The sequence below is a fragment of the Carlito syrichta genome, unplaced genomic scaffold (genome assembly GCF_000164805.1).
Source record: "Carlito syrichta isolate Samal-C Ts95f unplaced genomic scaffold, Tarsius_syrichta-2.0.1 Scaffold315126, whole genome shotgun sequence".
NCBI classification, from domain to species: Eukaryota; Metazoa; Chordata; class Mammalia; order Primates; family Tarsiidae; genus Carlito; species Carlito syrichta.
In genome coordinates, this window is record NW_007259222.1 from 454,058 (window position 1) to 472,274 (window position 18,217).

Genomic DNA, 18,217 nt, shown 5'->3' on the forward strand with positions numbered 1-18,217 from the left:
TTTTTTTTTTTTTTTTGAGTTGGAGTCTCACTCCACCCAGGCTGGAGTGCAGTGGCACACTCACAGCCACCCCAGCATCAACATGCTGAGCTCGGGCGATCCTTCCACCTCTGCCTTCCAAGTAGTCAGAACTACAGGTGTGTGCTACCATGCCCGGCTAATTTTTTTTTTTTTTTTAATTGAAGAAATGAGGTCTTGCCAAGTTGCCTGGGCTGGTCTCGAACCCACAGGCTCAGGCAATCCACTCACCTCAGTCTCCCAAAGTGCTGGGATTATAGGCTGAGCCACTGAGTCCAGCCTACCAGCATGTATTTCTAAAAGATAAGAATAAAAAACTAAACAATACCATTCTCACACAATTAGCAATAATGCCTTGATATCAAGAATCTAACCTCAATTCCAATGTCTCCAGTTATATCACTTCTTAAAACAGTTGGTTTGTTGAGCCAGAATTCATACAAGGTGTACACATGACCTTGGCTAATTTGTCCCTTGGTCTCTTTCAACCTACAGGCTCCCTTTTCTTAGCCTTTGTCTATGGATAAAACTTGGCCCTGAAGAATTCCCTATGCCCCAGATCTGGAAGTGGCCTCCCCATGGGACCACCACATGTTCCTGTGTCCCTGGACTTCCTGTGGACAAATAGGTAGGTTGAGAGGCTCAGCCAGACTCAAGTGGGATGTTTTTGGCAGAAATACCTCACTGTGGTGTGTTGCGTCTCATCGGAAGACCTTCCCTCTCTTGTGCCATCGGGAAGTTCCTGTTCCAGGTCAGATGCAGTCATCACACCTCCCTCGGCTTCCCCACTGAATGCAGCTTCAGAAACCCAAACCAAATGCAAGCAAAGCTGTTTTTAGATTGAGAAAAGTAATATGGAGCAGGCCAAAGGGGGAAGGCCAAAATCTGAACTATCATCAAAATGGTGATGAGTTTACCATCTTTCCCCTGTCGGAGCCCCAGAAAACTAGAAAAAAAAACAGAGAGACTGAGAAGAGAGGAGCTCCGGAAAGCCACCCCATAAAGTTGTTGATGAAGCCCTCGGGTGACCCCCACTTTGCACATGCGTGGACCTGGTCCTGATCAGCACATCACAGACACTGAGAGCTGAACTCACAGACAGACCACAGGAGGGGCACAGGCAGAACAGATACAAACGGCGCTGCAAAACCAGTCTGAAAATGATTGCGGCCACAGCCCACAAAGGGCTGTTAAAAACCCTGACCTGATTAGCCCAACCCGATCGGGCCACTGACTGAAACTGGAGTACAAGCATTCTTTCCAAGATTTAAATAAGGCCAGAGAGTCATACGTTATATCAAAATATCCAGAATATATCCAAAATTACTTGCCAAACAAAGAACCAGGAACATCTCAACTTGCAAGGGTTAAAACAGTCAACAGACAGCAATGGCGAGATAACCAGATGCTGGGGCCGGGTGACAATAACTTTAAAGCAGCTGTGATATAAACACTCTAACAAGCAATCACAGGCTCTCAAAAACAAATGGAAAGACAGGAAGTCTCAGCAAGGAAACAGGAAGATATAAAGAAAAACCAAATGGCAATTTTATAACTGAAAAAAAACAAAAACAAACAGCGAATGGACTTGAAAGCAGACTGGAGAGGACAGAGAGGGACAAGCAAGTCAGTGGAGCCTCAGGGAAGGGTGAGATGATAAAGAGAGTCCAATGTTATTGCCTCTTGAATCCTGTAAGGAAAGGAGAACTTTAAAAACACTCAAAGAAACAATAGCTAATATGACAAAAGACAAAAACCACAGGTTCAAATAGCTCAGAGAAGCCTAAACAGGATGAACTTGAGGAAATTCACACCCAGACACACTGTGATCTGACTGCTGAGAACTGAAGACAAACAAAACAAAAAAACTCCAAAGCGGCTAAAGAAAAATGATGCAGCATCACTGGGGAAACAGCCTCAATGACTGCAAGTTTCTCTCAGAAGCCACAGATGCTGGAAGGGAGCAGCACGCTCCAAGTGCTTGGAGGACAGAGCTGCCAACCCGGAATTCTATACACAGCAAAGATATCCTCCAGGAATGAAGGTGAAATAAAGGTGCTCTCTGATGAAGGAACGCTGAGTCAGCTGGTGGCCAGCTCTAAGAGGACTGAGAGAGGCCGTCCTCAGACAAAGGGAAATGGCACTCGAAGAAGCCTGCAGCGGTAGGAGCGAAGGGAGCAGTGGAGAATAAGTATCTGGGAAACCATGATTCTCTTCTCCTTCGGGTCCTTTGAAACATTTGATTTGAATATTCGAACCAAAACCTGAAACACCATCTCACAGGGGTGCCAGTGTACACAGATGTGTCCCACAGAGAGACGAGAGGGTGGGGGCCTTCTCCGCTCCTCGTGAGGGGATGCAATGCTGCAATATTGATCCTGGGCTGTCTGTGGAAAGACTGACGGGCATCTCAGGAGTTTTCAGGCGGATCCATCCATTACAGAGCTGCCCATCAGTCTTCTACCTAATGGTTTTAGCAACCATTGGTAATCTTTACCTCGACCCATTCTTCATTAGGGTTACGAAGTGGAGACACTCTAATTCTCTCATCCTTCTGTCAGCTGGTGCTCCTCAGGAAAAAGAGCTATGTCACTGATTTGACTGCTCTAAAGTACAATTCACACAGGAAAGGGAGGATACATGTTCAATTCTTACTTTTATCTACCAGCTTTCAAAACAGAACTACTCATTTTAAATGGTAGATATGCCAGGGGAAAATGCTGGCTTAATCACCACTGCCGTAATTTGGAATGGATATAATTTAATATCCAAACATTCAAATGATTCAGGGTCTTTAATTGTGGCAGGGAGTATGCAGGATGACACAATCATTTAGAATGTACACACTGTAACGTGTCTGGCTTGCTTTTACTACCACTGAATTATTCTCGTGTAAGTGTATGTGTGTGTAAATGACTCCCTTACATTACAAGATCCCCACGGACAGGAGGAAGCTCAAGCTGGCACAGCCACCAGTGACCAAAGGACTAAATGGAATACAAAAGAAATCTGCCCTTGCAAGTCCAAAGCCAAGGCAAAACCCTAGTAAACACGGTCTTTGCTTTAATCACTCACAGCTTTGTTCTAAGCCACTATTTTAAAAATCAATTGCTCTGCACCAGCACTACACTAAGCATCTTTCAGATACCATTTCATCCGATTCTCACCACCACCCTGGGGAGCAACCCCAGGGCAGAGGCAAAGAGACCACTCTGCCAGAAACTTTGCACTCAAGCTGATGCCAGCAGAACATAACCCCAAACCCAGACTCCCTGGCTCTCCGCCATTCCCGCTGCCAGGTCCCGTCCTTTAGTGGCATGACCCTTCCTGCCACAGTCACTCCGGGCACTCTGCTTACCACACAGCCCTTCAGCAGCTGCGCCAGACTCCTGCCACTTGAGACCAGAATGAAAGGAGGCGACAGGAGGAAATGTGTGGGAGTGACAATGCTCCTGTGTCCCTCCTGGGAAGGGACAGCAATGACAGCCCCCCGGAAAGACTCAAATGACACAGGAAACAGCTGCTCTTCAGAGTCTTGAAACAGAGGACAGGGAAGAGTCCATCTGCCCCACCCATTACTAAAGTCTTCATAAGCTCATGTTTCAGAAAACAAAACGAACAGTGTGAGAACATGGTCAAAATATAGAGGACATCACATTAAGCCTGTTGGAGAAGGGGCGGGCGTGTGTGTGTGTGTGTGTGTGTGTGTGTGTGTGTGTGTGTGTGTGTGTGTGTTTGTGTGTAGGGAGAGAAAGGACTGGCACAAAATGGCCTAAACATTCAGTATTTCCTTCTAATTTATGGAATTATGGAGAGTTTTATTTTCTGCTTTATAATTTTTCATTTTTTCAAGTTCTTTACAACAATCAGAAAAAATAATGTATTAAAATGTGTACCTGGGGAACAGAAAGGGATGAATAGGAGGACCGCCGATGATGTTGAGGGCAGTGACACCGTTCTGCTGTATTTTTATCTTGCCAGCTGTATCATGTTTCATGGTGTCAGTGTGGTAACACACATGTGCAGGTGCACACACACATGCACACAAATCTGCATGCATACAAACCAGCGCATGCACACACACATGCACACAAATCTGCATGCATACAAACCAGCGCATGCACACACACACATACACACATGCACACATGTACATGCCCATCTATTTACACACACACACACACACACACACACACACACACTCTCTCTCTCTCTCTCTCTCTCTCTCTCTCTCTCATGGCAGGTGAAACAAAGATACCATGATGGTAGATACATGCTGTTACACCATTGCCGAAACCCAAAGCACTTGCAACACCAAGAGTGAGCCTGGTGTTATGCTGTAGCCTTTGGGTGATGCTGACATGCCAGTGTGGGTTTCTCAACCATAACAAATGGATTCTCTGGTGGGGGTGTTGGGAACAGGAAACCTGTGCTGTGTGAATTAGGGGATGTTCAGGAAATCTCTGGGCTTTCCACGCAAATTGGCTCTGAAACAAAGTCTTTTAAAGATAAATGAGGGAGAACCCTCCAAAAGCCGAAATTATCTTCTGGAGAGCGGGCCCCCTGTAGTACGGCTTTCCCCGCTGGGTAAGTGCCCTGGGAAGCCATCAGCATCCATGTGCTAGCTAACGTTGTTGTGAGAGGCTGTATTCAGCTCCAGTGAACTTTTTTGTGGCAAACAAGTGACTGGTTCTTCCACCATGACAACGCACCTGCCCACACCGCGCTGCGTGTTCAGCAGTTTTTGACCCAAAACAGCCTGACCCCCCCCATGCCCCGCCTTCCCTATTCACCCGATCTCGCCCTGAGCGACTCTTTTTTTATTTCCCTGGAAGAAAAAAGTCCTCAAAGGGAAACTTTTGCCAATGTGGAAGAGGTGAAACGAAAACGACAGAAGTATTAAAAGCCATCAGAATTGATGAGTTCAAAAACTATTTTAAGTGGTGGAAAAAGCGGTGTATTACATCAAATGAAGAGTACTGTGGAGGTGATGGAAGTTTAAACATATATGGATGTACACACAACTCTTAATGAATACATTCTGAGTGTTTTGGGATCCCCCTGTAAATATGTAAGCACAGAAAACAAATGTGTACATTTGTTCAGAGCCAATGACAGTCACGCAAAGGTTTGAGTAGTGTCAACTTTCAGAAAGAAGGGAAAGAAGAGGAAGCAGTGACCAGAGTGACCAGGGCCAGGTCCAAAGCCACTTGCTGGGAGAGCTGAAGCACCACTAAAGGCAGGGAGTAATGCCTGCAGTTCGCAGAGGCCACCGTGTGTGAAGTCACTGTGGACCCTGGGATGCCAGAAAGGGTCTGCACGCATCCAGGCCAAGGAAGAGTGAAGCCCAACTGCAAGACAGCTGAAAGGACAGGCAGGACAGAGCGAAGGTGAGCATGCACGAGTGTGTGTGTACATGTGGGTGTGTGTGCATGTGTGTGCTTGTGTGCACTGTGTATGCGTGTGAACATGTGTGCCTGTGTGTGTAAACGGGTGTGTGTGAATTTGTGTGTACCTGCATGCAGGTGTGTGTGTGTATATGTGTGTGTGTGTCAGGTGTGCATGCAGGTATGTGTGCATGTGTGTGCATCTGCATGCGTGTGTCACCACACTGACACCATGAAACATGATACGGCAGGTAAGGTCAATCAGGATGGTCACAGTCAAGGAGGACGTTAACTTCATCTATACTACTTAACACCCCTTTTTCAAGAAAATACCCTTACAGCATGTATTCAATTAACATATAAACATTTTTATATTTTTTAAAAAAGACTCAAAGTGAGACGAAAAGGAGGCAGGCGTGCAAGATCAGTGCTGAATCAGAGCTGACCAAACAGGGTCTGAAGCCGAGAGGCAGCCCTGTTGCTCAGAAGCTGTGCCCCCAGGGGAGCTCATTTACTTTGCTGCCATGAATGTCCTGCCTGCTCCTGGGGATGACACACCTGCATTTGCAGAGCTACTGTCAGCACTGAAAACGAAGCATGCCCCAAGCCGGCACACACGGCAAGTCCCAACGAGGGGCAGGTGAGCCTTTATAGACTCACCCAGGAAAGAAGAGCAGAGCCGAGGCCACCTGGGCCTCTGGGTGTGAGGTGCACACGGGCGAGAGCAGCTAAGGGGGTGGCGGCAGCACCAAGGGGCGGCGCTTGGGTCAGCGTGGGGCCTACTCCGCGCGCACAGCACTTACTGCAGTTCTCTTCGTCGCTGCCATCGGGACAGTCCTCGAAGCCGTTACACCGGAAGCGGCCAATGATGCAATGGATGCCGCTGGCACAGGGGAAGAAGGTCGGGCCGCACTTCGACTTCGTCTTGGCTGGGAGGGAGAGAGAAACAGCAGGACCTCAGCTGTGCCACTCTCGGGTCCCGGCATGCTCGCCCTCAGACCCTGAGTCTGAAAATGAGTCCACCTGGATTCACCTTCAAGTCCCTGAAGGTTGCTGCTGCCGCTCACCACAAACACCCAGCCACACTGGACACCCACATGCTGCATCTCCGGAGGGAGCAGCTGCTCCCACCTAGCCCTGTCCAGCCATCCCCAAGAGGCCAGCATGGCCCCTGCACACCGCAGGCACCAATCAAGCGTGCTGAACACAACAGCAAAGATACAGAATCAACCTGAGTGTCCACCAACAATGGCTGCATAAAGAAAACCGGTACACATTCACAATGGAATACCACACTGCCGTTAAAAAGAATGAAATCGTGTCTTCTGCAGCCACATGGGTGGAACAGGAAGACAGTGTCCTAACTGAAATAGCTCAGGAGCAGAAAGTCAAATGAGTACTGCATGTTCTCACTTCCAAGCGAAAGGCAAGTAAAGCGTACACATGGACACCAGAGACCCAGGAGGGACAGGCAGGAAGGGTTAAGGAGGAGAAACTCCCTAATGAGCGCAATGTTCCCCATCCTGGTGATGGCTACACTGGGAGCCCAGATCTCACTGCTACGCAATTGTCCACGCAACAAAAGCGCACTTGTATCCTTACATTTGATTTTTTTTAAGGCAGAAAAAAAAAGATGGTGAGCAAAGGAATGAACAGAGAGTGGGTGAGCAAATGGATGATGGGTGAAGGGGCTGAAGTTTGTTATGGCTGCACAATACCTCCTCACATCAGTATAGCAAGGATATTTTATTTCTCCCATGCTGGAAACCTAGTGTTGATCAAATTTTCAGCATTATAATTATACTATGAAGAACATCTTTGTGCACAAAGCTTTGCTTGAATTTAAAATAATATTCTTAGGCCAGGCTTCTAGAAAAGGGGGCACTGAGTAGAAGGATGTAAACATTTTTTACGAAGCAGTGATGCATGAGGGAGCTGTTTCATCAAATATTTACCATGTGTCAGCCTTTCTAGCAAAAAAGCAATTTGCTCCCAGAACATTTAGAATCACAGGCTTGTTGCTAGAAGCTATTGTGTCAGGGTCCCAAAGCCCACTCAGTTCAGTGATTCACCAGGAAGACTCAGCACATATCAAACATGCTGCTAAGATGTATCACCAAAGGGCACGGGCATGACTGGCCAAGACCAAGGGCACGGGAGGTGACATCCAGAGGAAGCCAGGCTCAAGCTCGAGTGCTCTCCCAGTGGAGGCACGTGGACCGTGCTTCACCCTCCAGCAATAGGCTGTGGCCTCACGAGTGAGGCGCCATCCACTAGGGAAGTGCATAGAGGATCTGTGCCCAGGCATGCACTAAGGGCTGGTCACACAGCACTTGAGCACGCCAAGCCTCCAGACGCCCAGCAGAGGTACAGCGGGGACCACACCATGCACAGTGGTTCAGGCACACAGAGCCATGCCTACCAGCTGGGGTAGGAGCCCTCCTGATACCCACCCAGATGCCACCTAGGGCCGGCCTGCAAGCCGGCCTTCCCAGGGCAGAGTCGGCCCAGCGCAGCCATGCCTCCCGCACAGATGGGCACTGTGCCTCCCGCTGGGGACAGTCTACGTCACAGAAGAGCAGTCGTGCTCCGCTCCCCAGGGCCACGCCTGCCCCCCTACAGCCTGGCATCCTTCCTACCAGGTTCAGCTTCCAGCCCATGGTCCCCGCTCAGCCAGCCTTGCTCTGGTCACCTTTTCAGGGGTCAGAGAAGAATGGCCACAGGCTGTGCCACCTATGCTGTGACGTTTCCTGAGTGCCAACTCCTCCACAGGGAATGCCACCGTCACCCATCACCGGGGAATAACACCCAGAGTCCCTGTCACAGCAACACACAGTGCTCCAACTCCATGCCTTCCCTCTCTCCGGGCTCCAGCAACCTCCTCGTTCCTCCCCAGCCCATCAGGCGTGTCCTCCACTCTGGACCTTTGCACCGCCTGCCCTGTGGCCTGGAACACCTTTCTCCAGGGCTCGCCCTCCTGTCTGGGCTCTCCATGGCACCATCCGCAGTGGAGCTGCCCACCCCAGCTCCAGGGGCTTTCCTTAGTCGGCTTTGCCTCTTTTCCTCACAGCACATCATGACCGATGCCACCAGCTCTGCTGAGCATTGCCTGATGCCCCTGCCTCTGTCCCCCAGGGCATACCCTCGCCGGAACACTCATTCACCGTCTCTGCAGGAGTCGCACCGGGTGGTGCCGACCAGGTGCCTAAGGAGTGTCGCCAGCTGTACAAACGAACCCGTGAGAGGAAGCGTGGGATGCAGCAAGCGGGCACGGAATGCTCTGTGTGCACGGAGCACCACGCGCCAGTCCTCAGGTGTCGTCTTGCTTTGCTCACAAAAACCTGCTTTAGAGATAAGGAAACTGAGGTCCAGAAGCAAGTAACCCAACACTGCTGGAAGCAGTCAGGGCCCAAGGCTCCCCCTGGAGGACCCGCCCTGCCGGCGCCGAGGTTTCTCCTGGGCCCAGCCCAGCTCTGAGGACGAAAGTACATGCGGCAAGAAGAGTGAGAACACAGACCGTTGTCAGCAAGTTAGTGCCATTCCATCGCCCAGCACTTTGGTCCTGCCCCCCCTCCAGGGACACTAGAGAGCCCCCACCCGTCAGCTCTGCCCAGTGCTGCCCATGGGGTTCTGGCCTGTCCTGCTCTGAGGAAAGCGTGCCCCACATGCCTGCGAGGCTGGCAGAGATGCAGCAGGGCGACAGCAGCGGTCAGCGGCCCCCTGCCTGCACCTCCCACAGGCCGCAGCATTGGGAAAGGCTGGACTGTCTTGCCCCCACCATTTCCACCAAGGGGTAAGTTCGGCAGGAAGCCCAGCAGCCCTGTTAGACATGAGATGGACTCAGGCTGCCTTTGAAGTCACCCTGACACAGGTGGAGAGGGTGGCACTGTCCCAGTGAATACTTGAATTCACTGCTCCACAGACTTCAAAGCGGCAGCTTCCTCAGCAGTGAGACGGGACTGGGCTCTCCTGGGTTGGGTTTACCTCCTGACGCAAGTCCTCGCCCTCCTTCGGGCCTGCCTGTTGCTGTCCTGGATTCCACAAAGTAAAAAGCTAGATGGGCCCGGAGCAAAGACTAGCAAGGTGGCCGCTTTTAATTTCCCAGCAAGGACACACACACGCAAAGCTACACGAGCCTCAGTCAGATACTGCCTAAATAAAAGGTGCTCTGGTATCTGAAACACAGGAAGGCGTAGTCTCAGGACAAATAACTCTTTACCCTGAGGGGAGGGTGAAACTGTGTTCAGGGGTTGCACTTGTTTTTCTAATTTCACCCAGGCCAGTGACAACCAGGTCTCGGGACCAACACATGGGAACCATGTCAAAACTAGCGGGGCCCAGGAGACAGCCCAGTAGCCTCAGGTCCTGACACCCTCAGGACAAGCCCTTGGTCTTTATACACGTAAGCCTGGAGCACGCAGGCAATCCCCTCACTAAGGAGTCTTCACGTGCACAGGTGAGAATGCTGAGGCCCAGAGAGGCAACTGGACTTGCCCAAAGTCACAGAGCCAGTTCTGCTCCTGAGTACAGCCTCTTTCAGCCACACCACAGGGTGCCACAGCCACACCTGGTCAAACTGCTCATTGGAGACAGATGCAGGGGAGAGCCCAAGAAGAGTGGGCATGGCCTGATAGCCACTCTGCCACTCGGGCAGAGCTTTCAGCCCTGGACCGAAGGCTCTTCTGCAGATGCCATGCCTGAGGTACCCAATCCTGGAAGGGCTCAGGGTTGCCCTGTCTCTGTGATTGCTAGAGCAGGCCGACACTGGAAGAGGAGGCCACCATGTGGGCCTACCTATGGTGGCCTCCCCAGAGAGGGCGCAGCTGGGGCATGCATGGACGGCTCATGGGAGCTGCTGCACCTCTCAGGCTGTGGTGGCAGGTGTGGGTGTCCAGGGTCTCTCTTCCAGGCCCTGTGGTTGGCCCAGTGAACCATGGCAGCCCACCTCACCCCTCAGCTCCCAGTCCCGCCCCGGGATTTTGGGAATCAGGGCAGGGTCTTGAGCTCTCCTGCAATCTCACCACCCTCGCTTTGCATGCATGAGATGGAGCTCACTGTGAGAAACCCAAGCCATGGAGAAACATACAGAGGAGAACACAGAAATTGCCCCAACTGCTGCTGGGGAGGTGCAGGGTGGACATTTGGTAAACACGCGCATGGGGCTTGGCAGAAACCGTGGTGTGCAACGGGTTGCCCTGGACCGCAACACAAGGGCCTGGGTGGGGCCGGAGCTTCTGCATTCCTAACAAGGTCCCAGTACACCCATACAGCAGCAAACGGCCACCACTCGGAAAAGCACACTGCATGCAGGTTATGATAACGCTGATTGATTAATAAGCCAAAATCAAGTGTGCAACTTGACTTCAGCGCATTGTGAAATACCTGCTCTTCTGGCGTTGCCACTGAAGGACTGTGACATCACTGTATGTCAATAGCCATGGGTAGGCAGTGGCACTCTCAACAGCTGAGCACTATGCACCTGTGTACCCACAAGTGCCCTTGCTCACGGCCACCTGGGCTGTTCCAGTAAACATGCACACCCACACACCTATACTGCTCTCACACTCATACAACGTTGCCTTAAGGTGCCAGGCCAAAGGGTGTGCGTTTCACATTCTGGCGGCCCTGACAGTCAGCTGCCTCCTCCCTGAGGGATCGGCACTGTCTTCTGACACAGAGGCTACAAGAAAAGCCTCCAGCCAGGCCTGGGATGGGCAGATTCTCCATGTTGGCAAGGACACTCCCAGGAGCTCAAAGGCTGGGTCCTGCAGCTCTGCTGTTCGGCCGGTCCTGGGCTGTCACTGTGTGCTACGATTCTCCATCTGCCTCTGTCTCTTTGTGCCAACACCTGCGCGTGTCATTACCCTGCAGGGCAGGGGATATTCCTGCCTGGTTGAGGGAGCCATGATCCTCCTTTTTCCTTTCTAAAGGAAAGGATGCGCCAGGTGCTGTGCATCGGTCTCTGCTGGAGATGGCTTCCCTGGGTCACGCCAATCACAGGGAAGCACAAGGCCCCTCCGGGAGGTGCCCTTCAAGTTGGTGTTTCTGGACTGCTAGTTCTCCTTTGACCAAGGGCCCTGACAAAGGGTAGGTATCTGGCTCTGAGGACTGTGCCATGCCAGCATTTCTCCAGAACTCTCAACCCTGAGGGCAGTTTTGCAAAGAGCAAGCGAGTGCCCCCTGGGATGGACCTGCAGCAGCACCCAGGGATGCTGTGCAAACACAGGTTCTGGGCCTCTCCCCTCAGGACAGCTGCATTCTTACTAAACACACTGAGGATTCCAGTGAACAAAAGCGTGAACACCCTGTTCGCACTGATTCTGCCTCCGTCTACACCCACGGGGCAGATGGCCTTACCCGTTCCTTTCTTCCAGTGTTGGCCCACTCCAGGGACACAGGGACAGGGCCAATGTGGGGCCAACCTGACCCCCACCCTCGGAACCAGGCCTAATTCCCACATACCAGACAGGGGAGTTGCCTTGAGAATATCCACAAGGAAACTGCAGGCCTCCTGACAATCTTGCCATCTCAACAATTCTCTCTTCTTCCACGTTCGTGTACAAGACACAAATGATTCTGCTTCGCTCACACAAAAGCTGAGGGCTCTAATTCACATTGTTGTTGTCCTAGCAAAAAGGCCCTCTAGGAGCTCTACAACTCTTAATCAAATCTGTTCGGTGTGTAAGGATTTATACTTTACCTGTGCATGATACAAAACAGGGTTAAAGAGGAAGCAAACAAAAAAATACCCCTTCCTGACCAATAACAAAATAATCCTTTTGGGAGGCCGAGGCAAGGCAAGAGGATTGCTTGAGCCTAGAAGTCCAAGACCAACTTGGGCAACACAGTGAGGCTCCATCTCTTAAAAAAGTTTAAAAAATTAGCCAGGTGTGATGGTGCACACCTGTGGACCCAGCTACTTGGGAGGCTGAGGCAGGAGGATCATGTAAGCCCAGGAGTTTGCAGCTGAAGTGAGCTGTGATTGTGCCACTGCATCCCAGCCTGGGCGCCAGAGTGAGACCCTCTCTCATCTATCCATCTATCATCACCTATCATCTATCTATCAATTCAGCATCCATCTATTGATCTATCTATGTATGTCTCTACTGCTTGGCCCCCTATTGTCTGTCAGGCGCTGAGCCAGTTGTGTGGTGACTCGGAACCGAAGACGCCAGGTCTCTGACAGTGGAGACCAGACAGGTCAATCTGCCCCTGCCTGCAACGCAACGCGTGCCTGCAGAGGGCGCTCCAGGGACTCATTCTCACCTGGAGGAGGCATGTCAGAAGAGGCTTCTCCAAGGAAGGCTGGCCACACGCAGCCGAAGTGGGGACGGAGGCAATACACAGAGTTGGAGGGCCTGACGCTCATTTTCATCCCACTGATGCTAATTCACAAACTGCCATGTTTGCAGAGAATGCAGATACAGAGAGGCCACACTTGAATCCCGGTGTTTGTGGAGCTGTGCTGTGAGGATGGATGCTCCAAGAGGTAACAGCACACACTAAGGCCGGGAGGCAGGAGCAACAGGCAATGGAGGGACGGAGGGGCCAGCAGGAGCATGCTTTTCGTGCTAGTGAAAGCCCTGGGATGGCTCCATTAACTCAAGAATCAAAAACCTATTGCTCAAGCCGGGCTCGGTGGCTCAGCCTGTAATCCCAGAGCTTTGGGAGGCTGAGGTGAGTGGATTGCCTGAGCCCGTGGGTTCGAGACCCGCCTGGGCAGGCAAGACCTCATCTCTACAATAAATCAAAAATTAGCCGGGCGTGGCAGCGCACACCTGTAGTTCTGGCTACTCGGAAGGCTGAGGTGGAAGGATCGCCGGAGCCCAGCAGGTCGAGGCTGCGGTGGCTGGGAGTGGCCACTGCACTCCAGTCTGGGCGACAGAGTGAGACTCCACCTCAAAAAAAAAACAAAAACAAAAACCTATTGCTCATAAGTAATGTGCTGTGAACCAGCTGCAAATCCAGCTTACTCTAAAGATGTGAGTGACGCTGCTACACACAAGATAGATTGGGAAAAAAATAAAATTATAAAATTCACATAATTGGAATCCACATCTTCCCCCAAAATGAATGCTCACACGTGGCCATCACCGGCTAAAAACTCTGCAACAAGTAATGCATCTGAAACCATTATTCTGTACGTGTCATTATCCTGCAGAGCAGACATTCCTGTCTGGTCAGGGGAACCATGACCCTCCTTTGTTCTTTCTGAAGCTGCACCAGGTGCCGCACATTGGTCTCTGCTGGAGACGGTTTCCCTGGGTCACACCAATCACAGGGAAGCGCAGGGCCCCTCTGGGAGGTTTCCTTCGAGTTGGCGTTTCTGGGCTGCCCAGCTCATTTTGTAGAGTCTGACTGCGGGTCCTTTAAACTAACTTCATGGTTGGGGGCAAGAAGGCAAAGAGAACCTTAGAAAAATAACAGACTTTAAAAAGGTCATCTGCCTAGATTCTCTAGGAAGTCTGGGTGATGGGGGGGCTTCTTTTCTGTGGTCCAAAGGCAGACACAAACAGCCCAGAAGGCCAAGCCCACTCCTGGAATCCAAGCCTTTGCAAGAATTATGGCTTGAGCAAAAAACCCTCTGCTTGTTGCACCAGTTCAGCTCCACAAGACCACTGGTGCAGACTCCAAGCTTTATTGGTCCAATATAACAACGTGTTATTTCTTCCTAAAATAACATATTGGCTGTTTCAGACATACACACTGGGGACCAAGTAACAGACCAAGCTAACTGGAGTATAAATATAAAAGAAGGCATCCAGCTAAGACAGCTGTGCCAGAGATCCACTCATAGAAAACTCTTTCCAAACGTCATCTCTTTCATGCCTGGAATGGGAGGCCCACAGCCTGGGGTTTAAGACACCAGAGGGGCTTAGGGTTAATAAGCACTGGGACTCCATCCCCGTTGGCCGCACGATCACCGAGGCCCCAGAAAGTCACTTACCCTCCCCCAGCCTCAGTGTCCCTGTCTGCAAGAGTAGGGAAATGTCGCACAGACCCCTCAGCTGTTGCGAAAATGAAATTCTGCATGTGAAGAACGCAACATCATGCTTGCTGCCTACTGGGGACTCAAGCCCCTCCCCTCCCAGCAGGGCTCTCAGTTCTACAAATTGCTTTTCACACAGAAGGCTGGTCCTGAGAAAAAAGAGCTGATGTCAGTGCCGTGTTTAGAAGGCCTGCGGCTTTCACCTTCAGTTATTCATTCCGCCAGCACTCATTTTCAGACACCCTTTCTGTCTCACAGAGGAGCGAGTGTGGGGCTGCAGGGAGAATGAAACCGTCTCTGCCAGCGACCGTCCCGAGCTGAGACACAGGCGGCCAGAAGAGGAGGAAGAACACGGCGATCGACAGAAGCACCAGCGAGGAAGGGGAGAGCCTCATCAGGGCCGACACCGGCCTTCAAGCTGCTCCCACAGTGGCCAGGTACGAGGGGCTGGAGGGCTGGAGGGCCTAGAGGCCGGCTCCACCACTTGCTGGCTGGAGGGCTTTCGGTAGGTGCAAAGTCCCTCTTTTGGTAGGTGCCTGGCTCTCCTCATCAACAACCCAAGATATAAACACTACCTACCTCGCTATAAGGATGCCATGAGGCAATACAATTGTGGCTTAGCCCTGCCTCTGGCACACAAGATTAGCCATGATGGTTAATACCACATTAGCTATTGGCACAAATATTACCTGTCAGCCGTTATTGGTTGGTATCACACAAAAAAATAGTATTATAAAAATACAAAATTTCACATTAAGGGCAACCCCCTCGGGTCCCCTCCCACAGTGGGAGCGTTTCTGTCCTGTCAATAAATGCTGCTTAAAAAAAAAATCGCGATATGTAGTATTAGTGTTCTATATTATGCAGCATTATTACACAGTACAAGCAACTATTCTTGCTGTTATCAATTATTATTGTTACTTTCAGACAGTTTCTGGCAGCAGTGGGTGCTCTATCAACACCAGAAAATGGCCAAAATGCCAAAGGAACTCGAAAACAGAGTATGGCCCACCCAGCCTGGGGCACTGGGGAGCACAGAGCAGTGCGGTGTCAGTGCCACAGAGCAGTGCGATGTCAGCGGGTATGAAAGAATATCAGCAGAGTCAGCGAGAAGAGGAGGGAAGGACACTCCTGGCAAGAGGAACGGCACAAACTACTGCTCAGAGTTGAGGCAGGTCACGGCTGTATGATGAGATCTGGAAGAGGGAGGGAAAGGACACAGACTGCGTGGAGGTGATTCTAGGATAAGGGAAACAGGCTATATGGAGGGGGTGAGTCTGGGATTGGTGACTCGGGCCATGTGGAAAGGGTGAATCTGGGGTGGGGGACACAGGCTGTGTGGAGGGAATGAGTCAGGGATGGGAGACACAGGCCGTGTGGAGGGGGTGAGTCTGGGGTGGGAGACACAGGCCGTGTTGAGGGTGTGAGTCTGGGGTGGGGCATGAGCTAAGTGGAAGAGGTGAATCTGGGATGAGGGACACAGGCTGTGTACAGGTGAGTCTGGGGTGGGGGGTGCAGGCTGTGTGGAGAGGGTGAGTCCAGGATCAAAGACTCAGGCCATGTAGAGGGGGTGAGTCTGGGGTGGGGGACACGGGCCATGTGGAAGAGGTGAATCTGGGATGGGGGACGTGGGCCATGTATGGGAGGGGAGTCTGGGATCGGGGATTCAGGCCATGTGGAGGGAATGAGTCTGGGGTGGGAGACATGGGCCGTGTGGAGGGGGTGAGTTTAGAATGGGGGACATAGGCCGTGTGGAAGAGGTGAATCTGAGGTGGGGGACATGGGCTGTGTAGAGGAGGCGAGTCTGAGGAGCCAGAAAGGAGTTGGACGCATCCTGAGAGCCAGTGGACAACTTTCTAAAGGAAAGTGGTGCGTTTGGATGACTCTGTGAGAAAAATTTTTATGGACTCTCAAAGACATTAAGAGGAGATGTAAGTCAGGGTAATCTTCTCCCACCACAAAGCCCTGAGGGAACTGAAGAGAGACAAAGCTGTGATATTCTGGGGCTTTCAGGAAGAAAGACACTATAAACTGCAAGAGAATTCAAGTGGCTATCATTGACCTTTAGAACACTTTTATTATGAAGAACAGCAGGGGAAAAAGGCAAAACAACCAAGCATGTTCAGGATCAGGAAACCATCTCATAGCCTGAAGTTCCTTAAAGGCTGTTTATTTCGGCTCCTTGTAATGCATGCACACTTGGGGTGCGGGTGTGCCTGTGTGCTCATGGGTTGGCATGACGATCCCAGAGTCTGCAAGCCTGAAACCAAGGCAGGCAAGTCTCAAGGGGAAGGTTCTAAAAGGACAGTAAATAAATGGGGGCCAGATTCGCAGCCTCTGGGGCCTCGCTACTTGAGAAACTTCCTCACAGCACTCTGTGTCCCTGGGGTGAAAGCCAGATGTGGGAACAGACACAGAATAGACAGAAGAGTCTCCACCTTTAAAAAGGGCATTTGGGCTGGGCTCAGAGGCTTTGGGAGGCCGAGGAGAGTGGATTGCATGAGCCCGTGGGTTTGAGACCAGCCCGGGCAACCTGGAGAGATTTCATCTCTACAATAAATCAGAAATTAGCCAGGTGTGGTAGCATGCACCTATAGTTCTGGCTACTCAAAAGGCTGCAGAGCCCAGCAGGTCGACGCTGGGGTGGTTGTGAGCGTGCATGCCCTTGCACTACAGCCTGAGTGATGGAATGAGACTCCAACTCAAAAAAAAAAAAAAAGAGTATTTGGGTAAAGGTGTGGCAGGATGCAGCAAATGCTCAAATATATTTCTTGTATGATTGAGTAAATAAACACAGAAACATGTAGCTGGTTCAGGATCAGTAGTTGGCCTCATGGCAATCACTAGCCCCTGGCAGGAAAGGAGTTGATAGCAGTTAAAGGTATTTCCTTTTGAAAGGCAAGTTGCAACTTTAAAGACCTGCCCGGGAGCCAGGCAGGCTTTGTTTGGGAAAGGCCAAATAGCCCAAAGACTAGCCATTTCATGGATATGCAAAAAGAGTGGCTAATTCACAGACTTATCCAAAAAAACCCCTTCTGAAGTTGACAGTTTACAAGCCTGCAGTTCCTGGAAACCATTTGTTCTTTGAAAAATCTGATTTTGCTGAGTACAACCTTGTAAGATTTCAAAGGAAGTATGTAATCACTCAACACGACCCCCCTCCCTTACCTAAATGAGGGTATAAGACCCCATGTCTCCTGTTCTGGGGTGCTCGAGCTTGATTTGGATGCATGAAATTCTCGGCCCGCTGTGCTAGCCAGCGTAATAAAGTGCCACTTCCTATAATAGTCTCGGTGTCACTATCTCTCTGTTTTTCCTGCTACAGAGGCACCCTCCAACTCTAGGAGTCTAAAGGACTCCTAAAGGCTGGGACAAGCAGGAGGAAAGAAAAAGGGTGAGGAGGAGTGTAAGAACCAAAGGCGTTCTTAACTAACTCAAATGAAGAAGACTCCTTTCTAGAGCATTCTCCATCTCGTTGGTTGGTGACAGCCATTTTTGCCGAGAGGAAGGTTTCACTTCTCAGAGCCTCCACCCTCCCCCAGTCCTCTGGCTTCTGGCAAACTTTGAGGCTTCTCTTCTTCCAACAACCTCGTTTCTGGGCACATTCTTTGCCTCAGACTTTTGTGATGAGGCAGCTCATTTCTGAGGAGCTTTCTAGAAGCATCTCTGAAAGGTGTCCCTGGCCGTCCCCCACCACCCTCATGCACAGCAGAACCCTGAAGCTCAGAGTCTGTCTCCTTGATACTTCATGCCTGCAGAGAGCACAAAGAAAGGCCTGCAACATGCGGATCAGGCCACTGGTACGCCACAGAGACACAGGGCT

At 51.0% G+C, this 18,217-nt stretch overlaps 1 protein-coding gene across 1 annotated transcript in view; it reads right to left on the minus strand.

Moving 5' to 3' along the window:
* The window catches only part of LDLRAD3 (low density lipoprotein receptor class A domain containing 3), a 150,011-nt gene that overhangs the window by 111,663 nt on the left and 20,131 nt on the right, over positions 1 to 18,217 (minus strand). Inside the window, exon 2 of the mRNA XM_008072338.2 lies at positions 6,209 to 6,334. Coding sequence (XP_008070529.1) covers positions 6,209 to 6,334 — 126 coding nt within the window. The remainder of the gene's footprint in view (positions 1 to 6,208; positions 6,335 to 18,217) is intronic.